Source organism: Salmo salar, chromosome 15, assembly GCF_965601325.2.
Source record: "Salmo salar chromosome 15, fSalSal1, whole genome shotgun sequence".
Classification (NCBI taxonomy): Eukaryota; Metazoa; Chordata; class Actinopteri; order Salmoniformes; family Salmonidae; genus Salmo; species Salmo salar.
This window is the reverse complement of record NC_138305.1, coordinates 111,527,535-111,553,641: the sequence shown is the minus strand read 5'-3', so window position 1 is coordinate 111,553,641 and position 26,107 is coordinate 111,527,535. Positions and strand designations below refer to the sequence as shown.

At 45.4% G+C, this 26,107-nt stretch overlaps 1 protein-coding gene across 1 annotated transcript in view; it reads left to right on the top strand.

Moving 5' to 3' along the window:
- Nucleotides 1-26,107, top strand: part of hcfc1b (host cell factor C1b) — a 66,306-nt gene that overhangs the window by 14,626 nt on the left and 25,573 nt on the right. Inside the window, 14 exon segments of the mRNA XM_082962283.1 lie at nt 2,552-2,636; nt 2,867-2,973; nt 5,308-5,487; nt 5,774-6,088; nt 6,288-6,439; nt 13,017-13,193; nt 15,219-15,443; nt 15,884-15,943; nt 17,606-17,716; nt 19,688-19,892; nt 20,170-20,303; nt 23,989-24,127; nt 24,464-24,600; nt 25,166-26,107. Of these exon segments, the coding sequence (XP_082818409.1) occupies nt 2,552-2,636; nt 2,867-2,973; nt 5,308-5,487; nt 5,774-6,088; nt 6,288-6,439; nt 13,017-13,193; nt 15,219-15,443; nt 15,884-15,943; nt 17,606-17,716; nt 19,688-19,892; nt 20,170-20,303; nt 23,989-24,127; nt 24,464-24,600; nt 25,166-26,107 (2,969 nt within the window).

The following is a 26,107-nucleotide window of genomic DNA, read 5'->3' as shown; positions in this document are numbered from 1 at the left end:
GCAGATGATGATGTGCAAGTAGAGATACTGGTTGTGCAAAAGAGCAGCAAGGTAAATAAAAACAATATGGGGATGAGGTAGGTAGATTGGGAGGGCTGTTTACAGATGGACTATGTACAGCTGCAGCGATCGGTTAGCTGCTCAGATAGCTGATGTTTAAAGTCATTGGCAGCATAGAACTGGAAGGAAAGGCGGCCAAAGGAAGTGTTGGCTTTGGGGATGACCAGTGAGATATACCTGCTGCAGCGCGTTCTACGGGTGGGTGCTATTGTGACCAGTGAGCTGAGATAAGGCGGAGCTTTACCTAGCATAAACTTTTATAGATGACCTGGAGCCAGTGGGTCTGGCGACGAATATTTAGCGAGGGCCAGCCGACTGGAGCATACAGGTCGCAGTGGTTTGTGTTATAAGGGGCTTTAGTAACAAAATGGATGGCACTGTGATAGACTGCATCCAGTATGCTGAGTAGAGTATTGGAAGCTATTTTGTAAATGACATTGCCGAAGTCGAGGATCAGTAGGATGGTCAGTTTTACGAGGGTGTGTTTGGCGGCGTGAGTGAAGGATGCTTTGTTGTGAAATAGGAAGCCGATTCTAGATTTAACTTTGGATTGGAGATGTTTGATGTGAGTCTGGAAGGAGAGTTTACAGTCTAACCAGACACCAAGGTATTTGTAGTTGTCCACATATTCTAAGTCAGAGCCGTCCAGAGTAGTGATGCTGGGCGGGTGCGGGCAGCGAACGGTTGAAAAGCATGCATTTGTTTTTACTAGCATTTTAAGAGCAGTTGGAGGCCACCTAAGGAGAGTTGTATGGCATTGATAATCTGATTTCATGATGTCTTGCACACATTCAAGGCCCGTAGTACCAGAGGCAGCCCCGCAGCATTGTTGAACTGATTTGAACTTCTCAATAAACCCACCTAAATCCTGGAGGGGAAATATTCTGTGGACCAAATGAAACAAAATTAGAGCTCTTTGGCAATACATGTCAGTGCTGTGTTCACTGACGACCAAATGAAGCAATCCATGGAAAGAGCAGTCTCAAAGATGGGGGAGGTTTTGTCAAGCTGTGGGGTTGCGTTTATACTTCTGGGGGGGGGGGGGGGGCATGAACAAGGCATCATAAAATCAGCAGATTATCAGGTGTTTTGCAGTCCAATGTTCATCCCAGTTTATAAAAACTGGGTCTCCATTCAAGGTTGTGGGTCTTCCAGCAGGACAACGACACCAAACATATTTGTTTTAAAAACCACACAGGAATGGTTAAGAAAAGATGCTGGACTGGCCAACAACAAGTCCAGATTTGAATCTCACCCAAAACTTATGGCGAGATCTGAAAGCATGTTGGAGAGGGTACCCCTCAAAATATTGAAGAATGCAAACAGTTTGCTGCTGAAAAGTGAGAGAAATTGCCAGTAGAAAGGTGAGCAGTGCTTTCTCTTTGTGGTTTTATGCCGGATTTCTGTATAAGCCCTTTGACGTCTACTGATGTAAAAAAGGGCTTTTATAAAAAAAAAAAAAAAAAAGATTGCATAAGCCCCAAGAAGCGTTTGTCTGCAGTTATCTTCGCCAAAGGCTGTGCAACCATGTACTTGTTCCGGGGTGCCAATAATTCTGTCCATGCCAAAAATAAAATAAAAAAATCCAATGTATGGTGATCAAAATTTGTCACATTTCTATGTTTTTTAAAAGAAATCAGTCTTTTTTTTTTTTTTTTTTAAGGAAAAGTGCAACAGAGACATGGCATGGACAAAATTATTGGCACCCCAGAGCAAGTACATGGTTTCACAGGCTTTGGCCAAGATGGCTGCAGACAAATGCTTCTTGGGGCTTACGCAATCATTTAAAAGAAAATAAATTATAAAGCTGTTTTTGCATCGGCAGATCTATGTGGGGGGATTGTATGTGCTCAAACTGTATGTGCCAGTTCATTCTGGCTGCACCCTCTCTCTCTCTCGTCTCTCACTGTCTCACTGGCTTGCCTGTTGCTTTTGGTTTTGGTCTGTTGCGTGTAGAGTATCATAGCCTCTTCGTTTATAGTCCCTGCTTTACTGAAGTTGCGAGACATTTCAAGCCAAGTAATTGCGAGATAACAAACAGCATTACATTGCTGATAGACGGGCCCGGTGCACGGTTCTGACTCCGTCTGCATGGTGGCTGACCGGCCTATACTGTGCCGCTCTTCTCTGAAGTACGGCTACTAATCAGTCTCCTCCATTCCAAAGATAATACATTTTAGCGGTTGGCAGATTCGACACTAAAACGGGAGTCGATATGCAATGGAGTTCACGAAATCAATTATTTTGGAGTCTTTACCACTAAGAAAGACCATTGTCCGTAAGTTGGAAAAATGGCAGAGAAAGGCAAGTGAAAGGCAGTGAAGTCCTGTATGGGAATAATTTCTTTATTTTTTTATCCAGTTTTTCTTATCGTTTTAACAGAACCCAAAATAATTCTATAAAAAAATCCCCCATTTGTCACATCCCTACTACTTAGTAGCGTGGCCTTTTTAGCACAGGAACTTGATCTGTCCTTGTCTTTCCTCTGCAGACACCCTGACATGGAATAAACCGTCTATCAACGGGACAGCTCCTCTTCCCCGCAGTCTCCACTCTGCCACAACCATCACCAACAAGTGAGTTAATCCAATTGCTTAACTTGAGCAACACATTTGTCTTTTCAGGGAGAGGGACTTTTTTTTAAAAGTTTTATTTTTTTTGTCATCACTTTTTTGCTTTTTATACCCTGAACCGGCAAGTAACTGGATGTAGTGTGAACATTTTTATTTCTGAGCTAGTCTGGTGCGTATTTTGTCTATCAGGAGCTCACCTTTCTCCCTCCTCACCTGTCTCTTCTGTAACACAGGATGTACGTTTTCGGAGGCTGGGTTCCCCTGGTGATGGATGACGTCAAAGTAGCGACACACGAGAAGGAGTGGAAGTGCACCAACACACTGGCCTGTCTCAACCTAGGTATGTCAGGCTGATCCAACACACTGGCCCGTCTCAACCTAGGTATGTCAGGCTGATCCGACACACTGGCCCGTCTCAACCTAGGTATGTCAGGCTGATCCGACACACTGGCCCGTCTCAACCTAGTTATGTCAGGCTGATCCGACACACTGGCCTGTCTCAACCTAGGTATGTCAGGCTGATCCGACACACTGGCCTGTCTCAACCTAGGTATGTCAGGCTGATCGACACACTGGCCCGTCTCAACCTAGGTATGTCAGGCTGATCGACACACTGGCCCGTCTCAACCTAGGTATGTCAGGCTGATCGACACACTGGCCCGTCTCAACCTAGGTATGTCAGGCTGATCGACACACTGGCCCGTCTCAACCTAGGTATGTCAGGCTGATCGACACACTGGCCCGTCTCAACCTAGGTATGTCAGGCTGACTGACCGATCAACCATTCTTTTAAGGGGCTACACGCTCTCTGTGTCGCTATCTGTGTAGTTTTACATACTTTTGTGCCGCTGAATAATTTTGGAGCGGGTCGTATACGGCGCTCCGTTGTTCTGTTAGTGCATAGTGTGTAGAGCCCTTTAGCTAAAATGGCCTAAAAATTACAGTATTTAGTGCTCAATGTTTTATAAAATGTTGACCTCAATTTTTTTTTTTTACACATTTCGAAAAAAAAAAAAAAAGAAACTGTAATGATAGACAGAAACCCGTCTCTGCTACAATTGACCTCTCAACTTAGTAATGTGAAATGCAATCTCCCCTCTGTCCCAGACTGTTTCCATGGACAATAACATTGTATTGGCCTTGGTATGTCTGACCAATCAGCTGTTTGGAATGTTATCAATGATGAGGAAAGAGATTCTGGTTTTGCTAGCTAATGGCTTATTTTGTTTCTCCATGGTTACAAAAATCATTTTAAAACGTTCATTTTAAATTGAGCGTGTAGTACCCGGACACATTTCTGTGAAAAATATATATATATATATATTTATTAAAGCTGTGTAATGTAAAATGTGTCCCAGGGACAAGGCTTGGCCAGTATCCAGCTTGTCATACCTTCATACAACCTCTGTAATACCCGGGAACTGAACAGGGGGGGCGCTATTTTGAAACTCCATTCGCAATGCTAAAAAAATAACGTTACATGTAAAATCACATAGAGAATGCTAACGATCACATTGCAAAAACATTTTTTGTACAAGTTCATGACCTAAACTATATAAAGTACTCAAGTGCTACACCGCTGCATGCACAAAACAAATAAATATTAGCTGGCAAGGCTCTCTATCCAGGAGGGAATTCTCTGCTGTTACCAAGCGAATGCTTGATTATGGAATGGAAGAAGCTAACCACTTAGCTAACGTGCTACTACATTGGCAAAACAAATGCTCAACTGTGAAGCATTTAGTACATTTTACACAGTTAACTTAATCGTTTATATTATATCCAGCTGACCAACATTTTTGTAGTGAATTCCCATCCTGTAATTAGATCACCTGGCGCATTCTGCACAGCAGCGAGTGACTCGCAAGGCTCCGGTTTGTCGTTGTTGTGTGCTGTTAAACAAACACGTGACTGAGCACTACCGTAAGCATCATAATAATGCGACAGACGAAATGAAGTACGCGATCTGCTTTATCTCCTAACGTGTTGCACAAGTTGACTGCAGGTATTTACTTTTAAAAAAGTAGCTACAAATATATCTTTTTTTATACTTCAATGAAATAGTTAAGCAGGTATTGAAAACCATCATGAGGCTTTCTCCAAAATACCCCGGTGTACGGGTGTACCGCCCCCAAAAATACCCCGGTGTACGGGTGTACCGCCCCCAAAATACCCCGGGATACGGGTGTACCGCCCCAAAAAATACCCCGGTGTACGGGTGTACCGCCCCCAAAATACCCCGGTGTACGGGTGTGCCTCCCCAAAATACCCCGGTGTACGGGTGTGCCGCCCCCAAAATACCCCGGTATACGGGTGTACTGCCCCCAAAATACCCCGGTATATGGGTGTACCGCCCCCAAAATACCCCGGTATACGGGTGTACTGCCCCCAAAATACCCCGGTATACGGGTGTACTGCCCCCAAAATACCCCGGTATACGGGTGTACCGCCCCCAAAATACCCCGGTATACGGGTGTACCTCCCCCAAAATACCCCGGTATACGGGTGTACCGCCCCCAAAATACCCCGGTATACGGGTGTACTGCCCCCAAAATACCCCGGTATACGGGTGTACTGCCCAAACCTAACAGGGACATGATGGCTCGAATCCAAAAATCAAAATGTTTAGTGACTTGACTAGTGCCGCTGATGTTTCTCCTCTGTCCGCTCCTAGACTCGATGGCGTGGGAGTCGGTGCTGATGGATTCTCTAGAAGATAACATCCCCAGGGCCAGGGCCGGTCACTGCTCCGTGGCCATCAACTCACGTCTCTACGTGTGGAGCGGCCGGGACGGATACCGCAAGGCCTGGAACAACCAGGTGTGCTGTAAGGACCTCTGGTACCTGGAGACAGGTGAGTCCCTTAGTTCACTTCGTCAGTCTGTATGACACTTGCTTGTTCAGAAAGATGCTGTTGCCTGTTTGTATGTTTTTTAATTGAAAGTATCAATAATTCATTTTTATGTAGGACACTTTATTATTATTTTTAATACAGGGAATCGCAACGTGATAATCTGTGAAGTACTTGTGTGTTGGGAATTTAACAGTACAAATAAGTACGGTGGGATACAGCGAATCCTTAAGAAATCAGGGAGTTATTTTTGATTTGTTAACACGAGCCGCTGCTCTGTTCCTCACAGAGAAGCCCCGCCCCCCGTCACGAGTGCAGCTGGTGAGAGCCAATACCAGTAGCCTAGAGGTGAGCTGGGGGGCGGTACCTACCGCAGACACCTACCTGTTGCAGCTGCAGAAGTACGATATCCCTCCCACCTCAGCCACCACCACCCCCGGGGTCAGCCCCGCGACATCACTACCGGTCAACTCCCCCAAGAGCCCTGTCACAGCCTCTGCAGCGTCCCCGCAGGGCCTGCCTCTCCAAGGCATAACGCTGGTCCCCTCCCCCACCACCACAATGCCTGGGAGTCCACTGGCTGCTGCTAATGCACGCGGGCCAGGTAACGACGACTGAATAAATGATTTTATTTAACCTTATTGCTGTAATATTTTAAATGATCTCTTTTTTTTTCTTTTTTTGGGGGGGGGCTTAACTTCTCCAAAACTGTTTTAATTATAATTGTGTCAAAACGAAATCGAACGGTTTCTTTTCAGATCAGCCACCATCTTAAACATTGGTTTTAATTTTCTCCCCTCCAGCTATCTTGAAGGTGTCTGCTCCTCACGCCACCACAGGCACCTCCATCGTCACGGTGAGACAGGCCAACCAGGGCGGGAAATCTCCCGTAACGGTGACGTCACTTCCTGCCGGGGTCCGCATGGTGGTGCCGGCCCAGGGTGCACAGGGAACGGTAAAGGACGTACTATGTTCTATGTAACAAATGCGACCCTATTTCCTATAGAGGACACTACTTTTGACCAGGGCCCATAGGGAAATCACACTACAAACTTAACACCCTCATGCACTTAAGGAAATCATGGATGTATTGGAACTAGTGGATATATGGAGACTTAAATACCTTGACCTTGTGAGATATACATGGCGGAGGCTCGATCAAGCTAGTCGTCTTGACTACCCATGTCATTTTTGCTGGCACCAAAAGTTAGTGTTGATTGACAGCATTCTGTCCCCCAACTATCAAATCATTGGTATACACAATACTCTTAGAGAAAGGATGTGTTGGAAATGTAATCAAAGCCTACTGGATGACAAATTGTTTTTATTAACCTAGACCGAAGAATTTAAGTGACTTTTTTCCCCCCCTACGTAAAATAGATACAACTGATCCCCTTTATTGTATGGGGACACTTAAATGTACTTTAAGAGGCCATGCAATTCAATACTCCTCTCTTTTTTTTTTTTTTTAAACAACAACATATTTAGGTAAAAAGAGTTAATCTCAAACAGAGGAACTAAAAGTATAGATAGATAGCAATAAAAACTGTACCGTAAAGGCTCAGAATAAGAAAAAGAAATGAAGGAACGTAATAAAGATCAAGTGTATAAAATATTTAAGCGTTATTAAAAAAAAATGGATGGAATGTGGGGGGGAGAAAATGCACAGAATTTTTTTATTATTTATTATATTCAACATAAAAATGCTACCGAAAATGATTTACTTCAACTTCTTACAAATGATTCCATGATTCACCAAACAATATTTTAAAAGAGGAAGCAAAGTACTTTAAACATATGTTCTCATTTTCATTCTCCTCCATCGCCACTAACTAAAGCTAATGGTAAGGGTATTTTTCTAATAATAGTGTAACATTAACAGCTGTACAGAGACTCATGTGAAGGCCTAATTACAGAGGAGGAACTTCTTGATGCAATTAAAGCCTTTAAGGCTGGGGAAACTCAAGGGCTGGATGGCATACCAGTGGAAGTATACCAAACTCCAGGCCTGGATGGCATACCAGTGGAGGTATAACCAAACTCCAGGGCTGGATGGCATACCAGTGGAGGTATAACCAAACTCCAGGGCTGGATGGTATACCAGTGGAAGTATACCAAACTCCAGGGCTGGATGGCATACCAGTGGAAGTATACCAAACTCCAGGGCTGGATGGTATACCAGTGGAAGTATACCAAACTCCAGGCCTGGATGGCATACCAGTGGAGGTATAACCAAACTCCAGGGCTGGATGGCATACCAGTGGAGGTATAACCAAACTCCAGGCCTGGATGGCATACCAGTGGAGGTATAACCAAACTCCAGGGCTGGATGGCATACCAGTGGAAGTATAACCAAACTCCAGGGCTGGATGGCATACCAGTGGAAGTATAACCAAACTCCAGGGCTGGATGGCATACCAGTGGAGGTATAACCAAACTCCAGGGCTGGATGGCATACCAGTGGAAGTATACCAAACTCCAGGCCTGGATGGCATACCAGTGGAGGTATAACCAAACTCCAGGGCTGGATGGCATACCAGTGGAAGTATACCAAACTCCAGGGCTGGATGGCATACCAGTGGAGGTATAACCAAACTCCAGGGCTGGATGGCATACCAGTGGAAGTATACCAAACTTTTTTTGATATACTGGATGGCATGCAAGTTGAGGTGCAGTGCATTCGGGAAGTATTCAGAACCCTTGACTTTTTCTACGTTTTGTTATGTTACAGCTAGTGATGCACCGATATGACATTTTTGGCTGGTACCGATATCTGATATTTTTCTTGCTCAAAAAAACACTGCCTATATTAAAAAAAAACAAAACGGCCTTTTTAAGCATTCTAGTACAGTTAAATAGTTAACAGACCGCAGTGTCCGTGTGTGTAAGGCACTGCATCTCAGTGCAAGAGGCGTCACTACAGTCCCTGGTTCGAATCCAGGCTGTATCACAAACGGCCGTGTTTAGGAGTCCCATAGGGGCGGAGTCGTCTGGGTTTGGCCGGGGTTAGGCCGTCATTGTAAATAAGAATTTGTCCTTAACTGACTTGCCTAGTTAAATACAGGTTAAGTAAAAACCTGGATTTCATCATACATGTCAAGCGGTGAAGTTTCAGCTCTGTCTGTCCGTAGCGCCTCTTCCTCGGTGCGCACTGTCGCTGTGTCCGTTTCCATCTTGTCCAGCTGTGTCTGTGACATTTCGCGTAAACCCTGTTTCTTGTCTGCGTCGAAGTAGCGGTCCTTGTACATAGCATCGAGCATGGTGGCGACACAGTAAAGAGAGAAAGCCACCGACTCGCTTGTTCACAGCCTGTGAGAGCAGGTGTTTCAATGCCATGACAGAGGGTATAACGTCTGCTGCAGGTGCAGTTGAGGAGCTTATTTCTCTCCTTCTCAGTTGTTCGAATGGAGCCAGCTAGCGTGTTCATGTTTCAAACATGTTCTCAAATGCCGTTGAAATGGCAGCAGCGGTATGACAACCAGCACATTCGTGAGCATGCAATACAACTTTCCTCAGTACGAAGTCCTCGACGACCCACCGTGCTGTCAGACTCAGCCTGCTCATGGGGCTGATATCGCTGGTCGTGAAGCTAATAGCAGTGACGCTATTACTGTGTAACTCCGGTAGGGCAACAATAGCGCAAAAATAGCGCACTTGGTAGTGTGTATCGGTGCTCGACCAGTCGGCGAAAGCCAACATCACCCACGACAAAGAACAGTTGATTGTCAAGGGCAATGAATTCCATTATCTTGGCTTTAATGTATTTCGCCTTTTGAGTTGTCTCTCTGAAATGTTCTTACCTTTTTCAAATGACTGCTCGACTTGTTGACTGCTCGATCCACACAGCAGACATTGTGGGCTAGGTTAGGAATGCTGTGGTGCACGTGTAACTAGACATCGGGCTGATACCGATGTTGCCAGTTTTAGCTAATATCGGACTATATATTGTGCATCGCTAGTTAAAGCCGAATTCTAAAATGGATTAAATTGCCCCCCCCCCCCCAAATCTACACACCAAACCATGTAATTACCAAGCAAAATCAGTTTTTTGTAAATGTATTAAATATTATATATGGAAATGTCACATTTACAAAAGATTTCAGACTATCAATTCAGTATTTTGTTCAAGCACCATTGCCAGTGATTACAGCCACAAAGCTTGGCAGACCTGTTTTGGGGGAGTTTCTCCCATTATTTTCTGAAGATCCGCTCAAGCTCTGTCGGTTTGGATGGGGAGCGTCGCTGCACAGCTATTTTCAGGTCTCTCCAGAGATGTTCGATCGAGTTCAAGTCCGGGGTCTGGCTATGTCACTCGATGACATTGAGACTTGTCCCATAAGCCACTCCTGCGTTGTCTTGGCTGTGTGCTTAGGGTCGTTGTCCTGTTGGAAGGTGAACCTTCGCCCCAGTCTGAGGTCCTGAGCACTCTGGAGCAGGTTTTCATCAAGGAACGTTGTACTTTTCGATGGCCACTCTACCATAAAGTCCTGATTGGTGGAGTGCTGTAGAGATGGAGGTCCTTCTGGAAGGTTCTCCCATCTCCACAGAGGAACTCTGGAGCCACATCAGAGTGACCATTGGGTTCTTGGTCACCTCCCTGACCAAGGCCCTTCTCCCCCAAGTGTTGAGTTTGGCCAGCTCTAGGAAGAGTCTTAGTGGTTCCAAACTTCTTCCATTTAAGAATTATAGAGGCCACTGTATTGTTGGATCTTCAATGCTGCAGACATTTTTTTGGTACCCTTCCCCAGATCTGTGGCTCGACACAATCCTGTCTCGGCGTTCTACAGACAATTCCTTCGACATCATGGCTTGGTTTTTGCTCTGACATGCATTGTTAACTGTGGGACCTCATATAGACAGGCGTGTGCCTTTCCAAATCATGTCCAATCAATTGAATTTACCATAGGTGGACTCCAAGTTGTAGAAACATCTCAAGGATGATCAATGGGAACAGGATGCACCTGAGCTCAATTTCGAGTCGCATAGCAAAGGGTCTGAATCTTAAATAAATAAGTTATTTTAGTTTTTTTTATTTGATAAATTAGCAAAAAATTCTAAAAACCTGTCCGCTTTGTCATTATGGGGTATTGTTTGTAGATTGCTGAGATTATTTTTTTAATCCATTTTAGCAAACTGTGTAAAAAGTTGAGGGGTCTGAATACTTTCCGAAGGCACTATATATGAAATATTTTTTTGTACTCAAAGGCACGTTATTAACCTGTTTTAACCACATCTATAAAAATGGTAGACCATCAGATACTCAGCAAGAAGGTCTGATTTATTTATTACTCTAACACAACCCAAGTGGTAAATATATTAAGATCCAGTCCATTTAAACAAACTGGAGACCCTGTACACATCCATAGATAGCGCATAGAATTAAAAAGGTATTGTCGTATATTATTCATCCTAATCAGTGTTTTTACATGGATAATACATGGAGACAATATATTGGAGACAATATAAGACAAGTACTGGAAACAATAGAACACTATATCTGGGAAACCAGGCCTGGTATTCATGGCGGACTTTGAAAAGGCTTTTGGGAAAGTACAACTGGAATTTATATATAAATTCCTGGACTATTTTAATATTGGAGAATCTCTCATACAATGGGATGGAGTTATGTATAGCAACCCCAGGTGTAAAATGATTAATAATGGATACTTTTCAGAAAGTATTAAATTGTCAGGAGGATTAAAACAAGGTTGTCCGTTATCAGCATATCTATTTATTATGGCCATCTAAATGTTAGCTATTAAAATCGGATACAACAATAATATTAAGGGGATAGAAATCCAGTGCTTAAAAAACAAAGGTGTCATTGTACGCTGACGATTCGTGTTTTTTCTTTTTAAAACCACAATTTGGATCCCTCCACAGCCTCGTAGAGGATTAAAACCAAATTATGATAAGATTACCATATTAGGTATTGGATCTCTAAAATATTAAACGTTTACATTACCATGTAGTTTACCAATAAAATGATCCGTGTGGCTCAGTTGGTAGTGCATGGTGTTTGCAACGCCAGGGTTGTGGGTTCGATTCCCACGGGGGACCAGTACGGAAGAAATGTATGCACTCACTACTGTAAGTCGCTCTGGATAAGAGCGACTTACAGTAGTGAATGCATACATTTCATACATTTTCTTCCATAAAAAGGGTATTGTCTAAATGACTAAAATGTAAATGTCCCACGGTGAAGTGGGCATACTCTGTATTCATGTCCCGAAAGAAGGAAGTTATCTCACTACAATACATTTTTATAGAAAGTTAGTCAAATTTGTTAAGATTTTACTACCATGGAAAGCACAACACGTGTGTTTGTGTAAAAATCACCCTGATTAACTCTTTAGTCATATCCCAGTTTACCTAACAACTTTTTTTATATGAGCAAAAAAATATTCCACTTTATTTGGAAAGGCAAGCCATTCAAAATTAAACAGGCCTATTTATATAATGAATATTAATTCGGAGGGAAGAAATTATAAAATATTAAAGCATTGGACCTCCAACTAATGGCTTTAAAGAACAAAATTGTTTAAAGAAAATTGTGAGAAATAAAGTATACCAGTTTTTAATTTAAGGACCAAAAATTTGACAGCTGTACCTTACTGGTTGCAAAATAGTTGAGAGGAGATTTACCGATATACATGGCACATGGTTTATGCACTGATACAAATAGCACTGCTGGGTGATTTTGATTAATTATATTATTGATCGATTTGACTATGACTTATCTTAGCAATGGTGTTTATCTACAATCTGTAGGAACTATATAAATAGAAAGATTCAGAACTTTTGTGAAACAGCACAGTGGAAAAAATATATGGCAGTTAGATATCAAAACTCGATGGTCTTCAGAGATACTGAACAAAAATATAAACGAAACGTGCAACAATTTCATTTTTTTTTTTTTTTTTTTTTTACTGAGTTAAAGTTCATATAAGTGGAAATAAATTCATTGGGCCCTAATCTATGGATTTCACATGACTGGGCAGGGGTGCATATATGGGTGGGCCTTGAAGGGCATAGGCCCACCCACTGGGGAGCCAGGCACAGCCACTGGGGAGCCCCAGGCCCAGCCGATCAGAATGAGTGTTTCCCTACGAAAGGGCTTTATTACAGACAGACATACTCCTTCAATTTCACGGAGAGTATATTTTACATTATTTAGTGTGTGTGTGTGTGTGTGTGTGTGTGTGTGTGTGTGTGTGTGTAACCAGGAAGTAGAAGCCTAAGTGTTGGTGTCCATTAGTTTACTCATAGTAGGGGAGGGGTGGTAGGGTTATGGGAAAATAATAAAGGAAATATATTTCTATAAGTCGTAGTTAAAACTATAGTTATCCCAGGTTTGATTCATGCACAACAAGTTTAGTTCCTTCTATTCCATATTCTCTAGTCCTATGAATAACCAAACTTTATACACTGAGATTATTCTTGTTAAACAAAAAAAGTGATTTATAAATGTTAATAATTGTAATTATTTTGTACGCGTCTGCTTCCTCTCCCCCCCAACCCCACCCCCTCAGCCAATGGGCAGCAGCCCTCAGATGAGTGGCATGGCTGCGTTGGCTGCAGCAGCTGCGGCCACCCAGAAGATCCCGCCCTCCACGGCCACCATGCAGCTGCCAGCCGGTGCTACTATAGTCAAGACCGTGGCCATGAGCCCCGGAGCACAGACTGCTAAAGTAGCTTCGCCTGTTATGGTAAGAGATCTCTGTACGAATAGTAACACACACACACACACACACCATGTAAACCTCTGCTGTTAATTATGAACTCTTCAGGTACACTAGAGTGATTCTGATTATCAAGGCTGTGCTCCAATATCCACATTACCTACTGTACCACCATGGAGTGAAGCAATGTATTGGCCGTGCCTTCTAGATGCTGTAGGGGCTCGTCTTGGCCGTGCTTTTAAATGCTGTAGGGGCTCGTCTTGGCCGTGCTTTTAAATGCTGTAGGGGCTGTCTTGGCCCCGCCTTCTGAATGCTGTAGGGGCTGTCTTGGCCCCGCCTTCTGAATGCTGTTGGGGCTGTCTTGGCCGTGCCTTCTGAATGCTGTTGGGGCTGTCTTGGCCGTGCCTTCTGAATGCTGTAGGGGCTCGTCTTGGCCGTGCCTTCTGAATGCTGTTGGGGCTGTCTTGGCCGTGCCTTCTGAATGCTGTCTTGGCCGTGCCTTCTGAATGCTGTCTTGGCCGTGCCTTCTGAATGCTGTCTTGGCCGTGCCTTCTGAATGCTGTTGGGGCTGTCTTGGCCGTGCTTTTAAATGCTGTAGGGGCTCGTCTTGGCCGTGCTTTTAAATGCTGTAGGGGCTCGTCTTGGCCGTGCTTCTAAATGCTGTAGGGGCTCGTCTTGGCCGTGCTTTTAAATGCTGTAGGGGCTCGTCTTGGCCGTGCCTTCTAGATGCTGTAGGGGCTGTCTTGGCCGTGCTTTTAAATGCTGTAGGGGCTCGTCTTGGCTGTGCTTCTAAATGCTGTAGGGGCTCGTCTTGGCCGTGCTTTTAAATGCTGTAGGGGCTCGTCTTGGCCGTGCTTTTAAATGCTGTAGGGGCTCGTCTTGGCCGTGCTTTTAAATGCTGTTGGGGCTCGTCTTGGCCGTGCTTTTAAATGCTGTAGGGGCTCGTCTTGGCCGTGCCTTCTAGATGCTGTAGGGGCTGTCTTGGCCGTGCTTCTAAATGCTGTAGGGGCTCGTCTTGGCCGTGCTTTTAAATGCTGTAGGGGCTCGTCTTGGCCGTGCTTTTAAATGCTGTAGGGGCTCGTCTTGGCTGTGCTTCTAAATGCTGTAGGGGCTCGTCTTGGCCGTGCTTTTAAATGCTGTAGGGGCTCGTCTTGGCCGTGCTTTTAAATGCTGTAGGGGCTCGTCTTGGCCGTGCTTCTAAATGCTGTAGGGGCTCGTCTTGGCCGTGCTTTTAAATGCTGTAGGGGCTCGTCTTGGCCGTGCTTTTAAATGCTGTAGGGGCTCGTCTTGGCCGTGCTTCTAAATGCTGTTGGGGCTGTCTTGGCCGTGCTTTTAAATGCTGTAGGGGCTCGTCTTGGCCGTGCCTTCTAGATGCTGTTGGGGCTGTCTTGGCCGTGCTTTTAAATGCTGTAGGGGCTCGTCTTGGCCGTGCCTTCTAGATGCTGTAGGGGCTGTCTTGGCCGTGCTTTTAAATGCTGTAGGGGCTCGTCTTGGCCGTGCTTTTAAATGCTGTTGGGGCTCGTCTTGGCCGTGCTTTTAAATGCTGTAGGGGCTCGTCTTGGCCGTGCCTTCTAGATGCTGTAGGGGCTGTCTTGGCCGTGCTTTTAAATGCTGTAGGGGCTCGTCTTGGCCGTGCTTTTAAATGCTGTAGGGGCTCGTCTTGGCCGTGCCTTCTAGATGCTGTAGGGGCTGTCTTGGCCGTGCTTTTAAATGCTGTAGGGGCTGTCTTGGCCGTGCTTTTAAATGCTGTAGGGGCTGTCTTGGCCGTGCCTTCTGAATGCTGTAGGGGCTGTCTTGGCCGTGCCTTCTGAATGCTGTAGGGGCTGTCTTGGCCGTGCCTTCTGAATGCTGTAGGGGCTGTCTTGGCCGTGCCTTCTGAATGCTGTCTTGGCCGTGCCTTCTGAATGCTGTCTTGGCCGTGCCTTCTGAATGCTGTCTTGGCCGTGCCTTCTGAATGCTGTCTTGGCCGTGCCTTCTGAATGCTGTCTTGGCCGTGCCTTCTGAATGCTCTCTGTCTCTCTGTCTGTCTCTCACCCGGTGTTGTCCTCCTAGGTTAGTAACCCAGCAACCCGCATGCTGAAGACTGCTGCCGCTCAGGTTGGCACGTCAGGTGTTGCCACTCCCGGAACTCCTTCTCGCCCAATCATCACCGTGCACAAGTCTGGCACGGTGACGGTTGCCCAGCAACACCAGGTGGTTACCACGGTAGTGGGAGGAGTCACCAAGACAATCACCCTGGTTAAGAGTCCCCTTACTATGGGGGGAGGTGGAACACTGGTAAGATACTGTTTAGTTACCTTATCAGGATCCATAAATTGGCCGGCTAACTTTGAGAAATATTCAGAAATAACTCGATTTATGGGGGGGGGGGGGTCTACAGTTTGGAGTAGTTGTTTTCAATAAATTTAATGAAACCATTTAATAACAAATATTAATGATAATAATAATAACTTTGACAATTCAGAAATAACTAGATTTTCTGGTTTGTTTTTCTGCTTATTCCAAAGATAAACTTGGTATATGGGTTGTAAATTGTTGGTTGAATTAATCCCAATTCTCATTTCATGCATCCTTCCTATACAATATGTTTAAACAAATCTGAACATTAAAGCTAAACAAGTTAGCTGGCTATCTCGTTGACCCCAGTTTTGTGACATGCCCCACACCCCTGGTTTAGCAGTGACTCACTGCATCTGTTTTGTGCCCCCCGTTCTAAGCTGACTGCGGCCAACCAGGGTCAAAACAAAGTGATGTCTGGCAAGGACGTGCAGCATTGGGTTAGTTAGGATGCCTTCTGTTGTCTTTTACATGTACAGTGGAACAGTCCATTCACATATTAAACATGTACAGTAGAACAGTCCATTCCCCTCCATGGGGGGGTCACATATTAAAACATGTACAGTGGAACAGTCCATTCACATATTAAACATGTACAGTGGAACAGTCCATTCACATATTAAACATGTACAGTGGAACAGTCCATTCCCCTCCATGGGGGGGTCACATATTAAACATGTACAGTGGAACAGTCCATTCACATATTAAACATGTACAGTGGAACAGTCCATTCCCCTCCATGGGGGGGTCACATATTAAAACATGTACAGTAGAACAGTCCATTCTCCCCATGGGGGGGGGTCACATATTAAACATGTACAGTAGAACAGTCCATTCCCCTCCATGGGGGGGTCACATATTAAAACATGTACAGTAGAACAGTCCATTCTCCCCATGGGGGGGGTCACATATTAAACATGTACAGTAGAACAGTCCATTCCCCCCATGGGGGGGTCACATATTGAACATGTACAGTAGAACAGTCCATTCCTCCCATGGGGGGTCACATATTAAACATGTACAGTAGAACAGTCCATTCCCCCTCCATGGGGGGGTCACATATTGAACATGTACAGTAGAACAGTCCATTCCCCCTCCATGGGGGTCACATATTAAACATGTACAGTGGAACAGTCCATTCTCCCCATGGGGGGGGGTCACATATTAAACATGTACAGTAGAACAGTCCATTCTCCCCATGGGGGGGGGGTCACATATTAAACATGTACAGTAGAACAGTCCATTCCTCCCCATGGGGGGGGGTCACATATTAAACATGTACAGTAGAACAGTCCATTCCTCCCCATGGGGGGGTCACATATTAAACATGTACAGTAGAACAGTCCATTCCTCCCCATGGGGGGGTCACATATTAAACATGTACAGTAGAACAGTCCATTCCTCCCCATGGGGGGGTCACATATTAAACATGTACAGTAGAACAGTCCATTCCTCCCGATGGGGGGGTCACATATTAAACATGTACAGTAGAACAGTCCATTCCTCCTCCATGGGGGGGTCACATATTAAACATGTACAGTAGAACAGTCCATTCCTCCCCATGGGGGGGGTCACATATTAAACATGTACAGTAGAACAGTCCATTCCTCCCCATGGGGGGGTCACATATTAAACATGTACAGTAGAACAGTCCATTCCTCCCCATGGGGGGGTCACATATTAAACATGTACAGTAGAACAGTCCATTCCTCCCCATGGGGGGGTCACATATTAAACATGTACAGTAGAACAGTCCATTCCTCCCCATGGGGGGGTCACATATTAAACATGTACAGTAGAACAGTCCATTCCTCCCATGGGGGGGGTCACATATTAAACACGTACAGTATGGAAGTCGCTTTAAATAAAAACATCTGCTAACTTCCATTAATTAATTTAATTAGTGACAAATGTAAAATACATAGTTTCCTCAGCCATGTAAGTACAACCATACCCACCCATATATGATATTATCTGACATTAAATTGGCCTATCTTGATAGAAGTGATGCGAAAGCGTCTGCTAAGTGGAATGTATTATACTAGGTTATAGATACATTATCAAGATATGTTGTTTTTGACCTGTCTCTCCTCTGTCCTCAGCTGTCTAACCTGTCCAACCTGGGCAAGGTGATGTCCGTGGTCCAGACCAAGCCTGGTCAGACCGGAGCTGTGACGGGACAGGCTGGCTCCAGCCTCCAGCACATTATACAGGTCAGTAGTCAGGTAGCTTAGTGGTTAAGAGCGTTGGGTCAGTAACCGAAAGGTTGCTGGTTCGAATCCCCGAGCTGACAATGTCAAAAAAAATCTGTTCTCTGATTCAGAGGCGTTGGGTTTAAATGCGGAAGACACATTTCAGTTGAATGCATTCAGTTGTACAACTGACTAGATATCCCCCTCTTTCCCTTAGTCTTGGGGGCAGCAGGTAGCCTAGTGGTTAGAGCGTTGGGCCAGTAACCGAAAGGTTGCTAGATCAAATCCTCGAGCTGACAAGGTAAAAATCTGTCGTTCTGCCCCCTGAACAAGGCAGTTTAACCCACTGTTCCTAGGCCGTCATTATAAATAAGAATTTGTTCTTAACTGACTTGCTTAGTTAAGTAAAGGTTAAATAAACTTTTAATAAAGTATAACTTGGGTCATTTAGTTCAGGGATGTGTAACTCAGTCCTCGAGGGCCTGATTGGGGTCTCACTTTTCCCCCCCATCCCTAGCAAATGCATCTGATTTTTAACCTAATTACATTTGAAACCAAAGACCATGATTAGTGTGTTTACGGGCACTGGGGCAAAATTGTTTCACCAATCAGACCCACGAGGACTGGGGGTGCCCATCCCTGATTTAGGGTTTGTGTCGACGACTAGTCTTAATCTGTGTGGCTGTGTTCGATATGTCTTTAGATCTGGTGAGAAAATCTCTTGACAGCCAGCCTAGTCCTGTACGGGGTCCGCCTAGTCCTGTACGGGGTCCGCCTAGTCCTGTACGGGGTCCGCCTAGTCCTGTACGGGGTCCGCCTAGTCCTGTACGGGGTCCGCCTAGTCCTGTACGGGGTCCGCCTAGTCCTGTACGGGGTCCGCCTAGTCCTGTACGGGGTCCGCCTAGTCCTGTACGAGATCAGCCTAGTCCTGTACGCGATCTGCCTAGTCCTGTACGCGATCAGCCTAGTCCTGTACGGGGTCTGCCTAGTCCTGTACGGGGTCTGCCTAGTCCTGTACGGGGTCTGCCTAGTCCTGTACGGGGTCTGCCTAGTCCTGTACGGGTCTGCCTAGTCCTGTACGCGATCAGCCTAGTCCTGTACGGGGTCAGCCTAGTCCTGTACGCGATCAGCCTAGTCCTGTACGGGGTCAGCCTAGTCCTGTACGGGGTCAGCCTAGTCCTGTACGGGGTCTGCCTAGTCCTGTACGGGTCTGCCTAGTCCTGTACGCGGTCTGCCTAGTCCTGTACGGGGTCAGCCTAGTCCTGTACGGGGTCAGCCTAGTCCTGTACGGGTCTGCCTAGTCCTGTACGGGGTCTGCCTAGTCCTGTACGGGGTCTGCCTAGTCCTGTACGGGGTCTGCCTAGTCCTGTACGCGATCAGCCTAGTCCTGTACGCGATCAGCCTAGTCCTGTACGCGATCAGCCTAGTCCTGTACGCGATCCGCCTAGTCCTGTACGGGGTCAGCCTAGTCCTGTACGGGGTCTGCCTAGTCCTGTACGCGATCCGCCTAGTCCTGTACGCGATCCGCCTAGTCCTGTACGCGATCCGCCTAGTCCTGTACGCGATCCGCCTAGTCCTGTACGCGATCCGCCTAGTCCTGTACGCGATCCGCCTAGTCCTGTACGCGATCCGCCTAGTCCTGTACGCGATCCGCCTAGTCCTGTACGCGATCCGCCTAGTCCTGTACGCGATCCGCCTAGTCCTGTACGCGATCCGCCTAGTCCTGTACGCGATCCGCCTAGTCCTGTGCGCGATCCGCCTAGTCCTGTGCGCGATCAGCCTAGTCCTGTACGCGATCAAGAAACATGGTCGCGATCCGCCTAGTCCTGTACGGGATCAGCCTAGTATTCTGATGAATGCAATGTCAACCAACCTGAGATATCCGTCTCGAAGGACCATGTTTTCATATTGTACGTCAGCTTCCACCTCTTATCTTGACCTACCGACCACTAACCCTGAAAACCACCTCTTATCTCCTTTCCTTTCAATCAGACTAAAGGTCCCCTCCCGGCGGGCACCATCCTGAAGCTGGTGACGTCAGCGGACGGCAAGCCAACCACCATCATCACAACGTCTCAGGCTGGGACCGCGGGAGGAAAGCCCACCATCTTATCTTACAGCGGCATGCCCACCACCACCACCAAGCCTGGCACGCACATCATCAAGACCATACCCATGTCTGCCATCGGACAAGCAGGTTAGTCCTGTCTGCTTCCTATACGTCAACCAATTCATCAATCAATTGAAAGGCAATTTGTGATTTTTTTAAATATTGTTAAAAGAGGGCTTTACAAATGTTGAGTTTTTTTTATTTTTTTAGATCGTTTGGATTCATAGTCGGCATGACATTTTGGATTTTGTACAACGTTTTCATAGTGGCCCATTGGTGCAACCACATGGATAATTTGTAAATGTGTCTACGTATGACAATAACTTCCTGTTACTAAATGTATTTAATCTGTTGTCTGGTTAAGGAGTGACAGGAAGTGGTATGAAGTCCCCCATTACCATCATTACCACTAAGATGATGACACCAGGCACTGGAACACCAGGCAAGATCATCAGCGCAATGCCCAGAGCTGGGGCTGGCCAGCAGGGACTCACACAGGTACACCTATCCCCTCTCTAACCCCTCTCTATCCCCTCTCTAACCCCTCTCTATCCCCTCTCTAACCCCTCTCTAACCTTTAACCCTGGTACAATAACACCAGGCAAGACCATCAGCGCAATGGTACACCTATCCCCTCTCTAACCTTTAACCCTGGTACAATAACACCAGTCAAGACCATCAGCGCAATGGTACACCTATCCCCTCTCTAACCTTTAACCCTGGTACAATAACACCAGTCAAGACCATCAGCAGGGACTCGTGTACAGTCTCTTTCGACTCCAGTCCCTAACTTGGGTCAGGTAACAAATAACATTTGGTAAACGTAAGAAGAGTAAATAAGGAACGAGGAGAAAACCAGGCAGTTCCAGGTCAAGCTGTGCTCTGGCTCTGGGCTCCAGTTAAGGCTGGGGCCATATGACCAAACTATGTCTCTTATTTATTTATTTATTTTTATTTTTTTTTACGGTATTTTGTTTTTGAATAATAGAAGTTCAAAATATGCCTGGAGTAAGTTCATGACCCTATGGTGGCAACACAAGTGATTTCAATGGGTATTTTATCCATTCTGATTTAGTTTTATACGGTTCATTCAACTTCAAACAACAAAAAAATCTGAATTTTCATCAAATTATGCACTTATCATTTCCATGGTTCTGCAGGACCTCCGCCAGCCGAAAAAGCTAAGTAGTAACGTTAACACTATGCCATCTAACTGCAGTCGCCGTGCTCATAATATACATGAGAACTATCGTCTTAATGGTGAGCATAGCTGTGTTGTAAGCCCAGCTTCAGACGCATTCGTTAGACGAGGGCAGTTTAAGTGTAAGAAAGGATGAAACCGTGTCTGTGCCACCAGTAAGTACAGATAGTAGTATAAATCCCCACGACCGGTGGCACAGGTGCTGTTTCATCCTCAATCGGTGTCGCTCCATTCAGCCGACACTCTTTCAACCGGTCCTCTTCATTAAGCAACGAGTCAAGAGGCCGAGACTGCTCAGGTCTCTCCTCCACCAAAGCCTCCTACCGTTTTAGCTCTGACAAATAAAATAAAAAAAAAACGAGTCTTTGGCGACTCCATTACCTGCAATATTACACTTTAAAAAAAAATATATAATCTAGCGATCATACGCTGTTTACCAGTGGGCAGGGCTACCGACATTAAGGCTAATCTGAAGAGGGTGAGGCTAAAACTGGCGAGTGTAGAGAGTATAGGGATATTGTTATCCACGTCGGCACCAACGATGTTAGTTTGAAACAGAGGTCACCCAAGCGCAGCACAGCTTCAGCGTGTACAGTGGCTTGCAAAACTATTCACCCCCCCCTTGGCATTTTTCCTATTTTGTTGTCTTACAACCTGGAATTAAAATAGATTTTTTTGGGAGGTTTGTATCATTTGATTTATACAACATACCTACCACTTTGAAGATGCAAAATATTTTTGGTGAAAAAAAAAGAAAAATAACTTGAGCGTGCATAGCTATTCACACCCCAAAGTCAATGCTTTGTAGAGCCACCGTTTGCAAGTCTCTTGGGATATGTCTCTATAAGCTTGGCACATCTAGCCAGTGGGATTTTTGTAAGCGCCATGCAACAGCAGTAAAGTAAAGGGAGAAAGATGACTCGTAGCAAACGGAGTAAAAGTATTATTTTTTTTTTTAAACTACGTTACGCATTACTACATTACATTACCGGAGTTACGCATCACATTTGAACAAAACCAAACATTGAAATGCCGTTTTAGAAGGTCAAGTTAAAAAACCCAAACTGGTCCGTTGCATCGATACCTGCAGAACAGCTGCTCCCGACTGGCTCAGCGGTCTAAGGCACTGCATCTCGGTGCTTAGAGGCATCACTACAGAAACCCTGGTTCCAAATCCAGGCTGTTATAACAACCGGCCGTGATTAGGAGTCCCCATAGGGCGGCGCACAATTGGCCCAGCGTCGTCCGGGTTTGGCCGGTGTAGGCCGTCAATGTAAATAAGAATTTGTTCGTATCTGACTTGTCCAGTTTTATATAAAGGTTCAATATAAAATATAAAAAATAAAGTATACTGTCCAGCCATTGGTTAAATATCAAACTAGCCTAATGTAATAATCAATTTAAGTCTTTCTATGTTCAACCAAAAGCTGCATACATTATTCTCTTGCCCACCTGAATAAGTTTGACGTGCGTATATTTCCTATCTTGCTCATGTATACTTCACCTGTATGTTTATACCAGGTTGTTGTGGTTGTTGTGATTCTACCAGGTTGTTGTTGTGATTCTACCAGGTTGTTGTTGTTGTTGTGATTCTACCAGGTTGTTGTGGTTGTTGTGATTCTACCAGGTTGTTGTTGTTGTGATTCTACCAGGTTGTTGTTGTGATTCTACCAGGTTGTTGTTGTTGTGATTCTACCAGGTTGTTGTTGTTGTGATTCTACCAGGTTGTTGTTGTTGTGATTCTACCAGGTTGTTGTTGTTGTGATGCTACCAGGTTGTTGTTGTGATTCTACCAGGTTGTTGTTGTTGTGATTCTACCAGGTTGTTGTTGTTGTGATTCTACCAGGTTGTTGTTGTTGTGATTCTACCAGGTTGTTGTTGTTGTGATTCTACCAGGTTGTTGTTGTTGTGATGCTACCAGGTTGTTGTTGTTGTGATGCTACCAGGTTGTTGTTGTGATGCTACCAGGTTGTTGTTGTTGTGATTCTACCAGGTTGTTGTTGTTGTGATTCTACCAGGTTGTTGTTGTTGTGATTCTACCAGGTTGTTGTTATTATGATGCTACCAGGTTGTTGTTGTTGTTATTATGATGCTACCAGGTTGTTGTTGTTATTATGATGCTACCAGGTTGTTGTGGTTGTTATTATGATGCTACCAGGTTGTTGTTGTTATTATGATGCTACCAGGTTGTTGTTGTTATTATGATGCTACCAGGTTGTTGTTGTTGTTATTATGATGCTACCAGGTTGTTGTTGTTGTTATTATGATGCTACCAGGTTGTTGTTGTTGTTATTATGATGCTACCAGGTTGTTGTTGTTGTTATTATGATGCTACCAGGTTGTTGTTGTTATGATGCTACCAGGTTGTTGTTATTATGATGCTACCAGGTTGTTGTTGTTATTATGATGCTACCAGGTTGTTGTTGTTGTTATTATGATGCTACCAGGTTGTTGTTGTTGTTATTATGATGCTACCAGGTTGTTGTTGTTGTTATTATGATGCTACCAGGTTGTTGTTGTTGTTATTATGATGCTACCAGGTTGTTGTGGTTGTTATTATGATGCTACCAGGTTGTTGTGGTTGTTATTATGATGCTACCAGGTTGTTGTTGTTGTTATTATGATGCTACCAGGTTGTTGTTGTTATTATGATGCTACCAGGTTGTTGTGGTTGTTATTATGATGCTACCAGGTTGTGGTTGTTATTATGATGCTACCAGGTTGTTGTTGTGGTTGTGAATCTACCAGGTTGTTGTGGTTGTTATTATGATGCTACCAGGTTGTTGTTGTTGTGAATCTACCAGGTTGTTGTGGTTGTGAATCTACCAGGTTGTTGTTGTTGTGAATCTACCAGGTTGTTGTTGTTGTGAATCTACCAGGTTGTTGTGGTTGTGAATCTACCAGGTTGTTGTGGTTGTGAATCTACCAGGTTGTTGTTGTTATGATTCTAACAGGCTGTTATTAATATTATGTTTGTACCAGGTGGTGCTGAAGGGTGCTCCTGGACAGCCCGGGACTATTTTACGGACCGTCCCCATGGGAGGAGTACGTCTCGTCTCCCCGGTTACTGTTTCCGGCGTCAAACCTAACGTCACCACCCTTGTCGTCAAGGGAACCACGGGTAAGGATGTTCAGTGAACCTCCGACAATAGCTTTGCTAGTCGGCGCGCTTAGCTTCATCCTTTTGACTAGTTGTGTTCCCTAAAAGATTCGTTTTTAGTTTTAGTGACGCGTTGAATCATCAACAGTTGGATGCATTGAACTAAATCCTTTAGCTAAATCCTTTACTGTTTTCAAGCATCAATCCCAATAGATTTAGCCTGGGTACCAGTCTGTTTAGCGCTAACGTTCCACTCGCTAACAACACCTGGTGGAATGTTAGCACAAAACCGGTCTGGGTTTCAGGCTACCAATATACATAATCGATTAATGTTGTCCCCTTTCTTTCCCCTTTTAGGTGTGACAACGTTTGGTACGGTCACTGGCACAGTGTCTTCAAGCCTGGCGGGTGGAAGCGTTGCCACGGCTACCCCCATCACCACCTTGGGCACCATGACCACTCTGCCTGGACAGGTCACCGTCGCCGCAGCTCAGGTACAGTTCATGTAGGAAAAACGTAGGCTGAGTTTTAACACAGGCGGCCCAATTATTAGAAGATCTGATCGGTCAAAAATAAATATCAGAATCGGGCTGCCTTATTTTTGTAAAAGCAGTGTCGTCTCGGCGTCTTATCTGTCACGTTTTTTACGTCGGGGAAAGTTGTTTGTGTTTGGTATAGATGCATCCAATCCTGTCATGTTGTCATGAATACTTGCAATGGGTTGAGTCCCATTTTGAATTCGGCTGCTATGCTTGTCCTGCTGGCACATGCAGTGATACAGCTGGGAGATGGCTGTCTGTGAAAAGCAGGACTTGCTGTGCTTCTCGTATGAACTGTGGCTCTTCTCTTCTGGTCAGACATGCCATCATGAAAAAACCTGTAGAAAACACTCATACTTGGATTGATTCAATTGTCAATTTAAATATGTTTTATTTATTCAAATATGTAATTTTTTTTATATATAAAAAAAAAAAAATGCTTACACAGCTTTAAAAACAGTTTCTATTAACTTCCTGATTGACTTCCTGATTGACCTCCTGTACTCGTTCTGTCCTCCAGGCGGGAGCTCAACCCACTCAGGTGACCCTAATCACGACCCCCAGTGGTGTGGATGCTCAGCCTGTCCACGACCTCCCTGTCTCCATCCTGTCCTCCCCTACTTCCGCCGACCCCTCGTCCACCCAGCCCGAGGCAGGCGACCCAGGAACGGTAACCCTGGTCTGCTCAAACCCACCCTGCGAGACCCACGAGACCGGCACTACCAATACCGCTACAACGGCCTCGGCTAACATGACTGGTAATGGTGGGGTAGAGAGGATGTGTACAAACCCGCCGTGCGAAACTCACGAGACCGGCACCACCAATACTCAAACGACGGCGTCCTCCAACATGGGCCAGGTGCAGCAGGTGTGCACCAACCCGCCGTCAGAGACTCACGATACAGGTACCACCAACACCCAGACCATCGCCAGCTGTAACATGGGATCTAACCAGCAACAACAAGGTTCCAGTGTGACCAACAACACCAGCGGGTCTGATCCCCCGTCCTCTCCGTGCTCCTCTTCCTCCGGAGCCGTCTCGCCCTCGTCTGTCTCTGGTACCAGCTCTGTCCCCGGGGTGCTACGACCGGAGACTCTGAGAACGGGGACCACCTACACCTCGACCACCGCGCGCTCTAACATGGGTTCTGACAAGATGGGCATGACGCTTAGCTCTTCGTCCTCAGATAACCAGAGCAAGTCATCCAACGCTGGTGGTGGAGGAGGATCCCCACTCACCTCTTCTGTCTGCTCCAGTCCACCTTGTGAAACACACCAGACAAGCCCCACTGTGACCGGAGCTGAAGGCAGCAGCGCCACACAGGTCTGCTCCAATCCACCTTGTGAAACACACCAGACAAGCCCCACTGTGACCGGAGCTGAAGGCAGCAGCGCCACACAGGTCTGCTCCAATCCACCTTGTGAAACACACCAGACTGGCACTACCGCTACGTCGACGCAG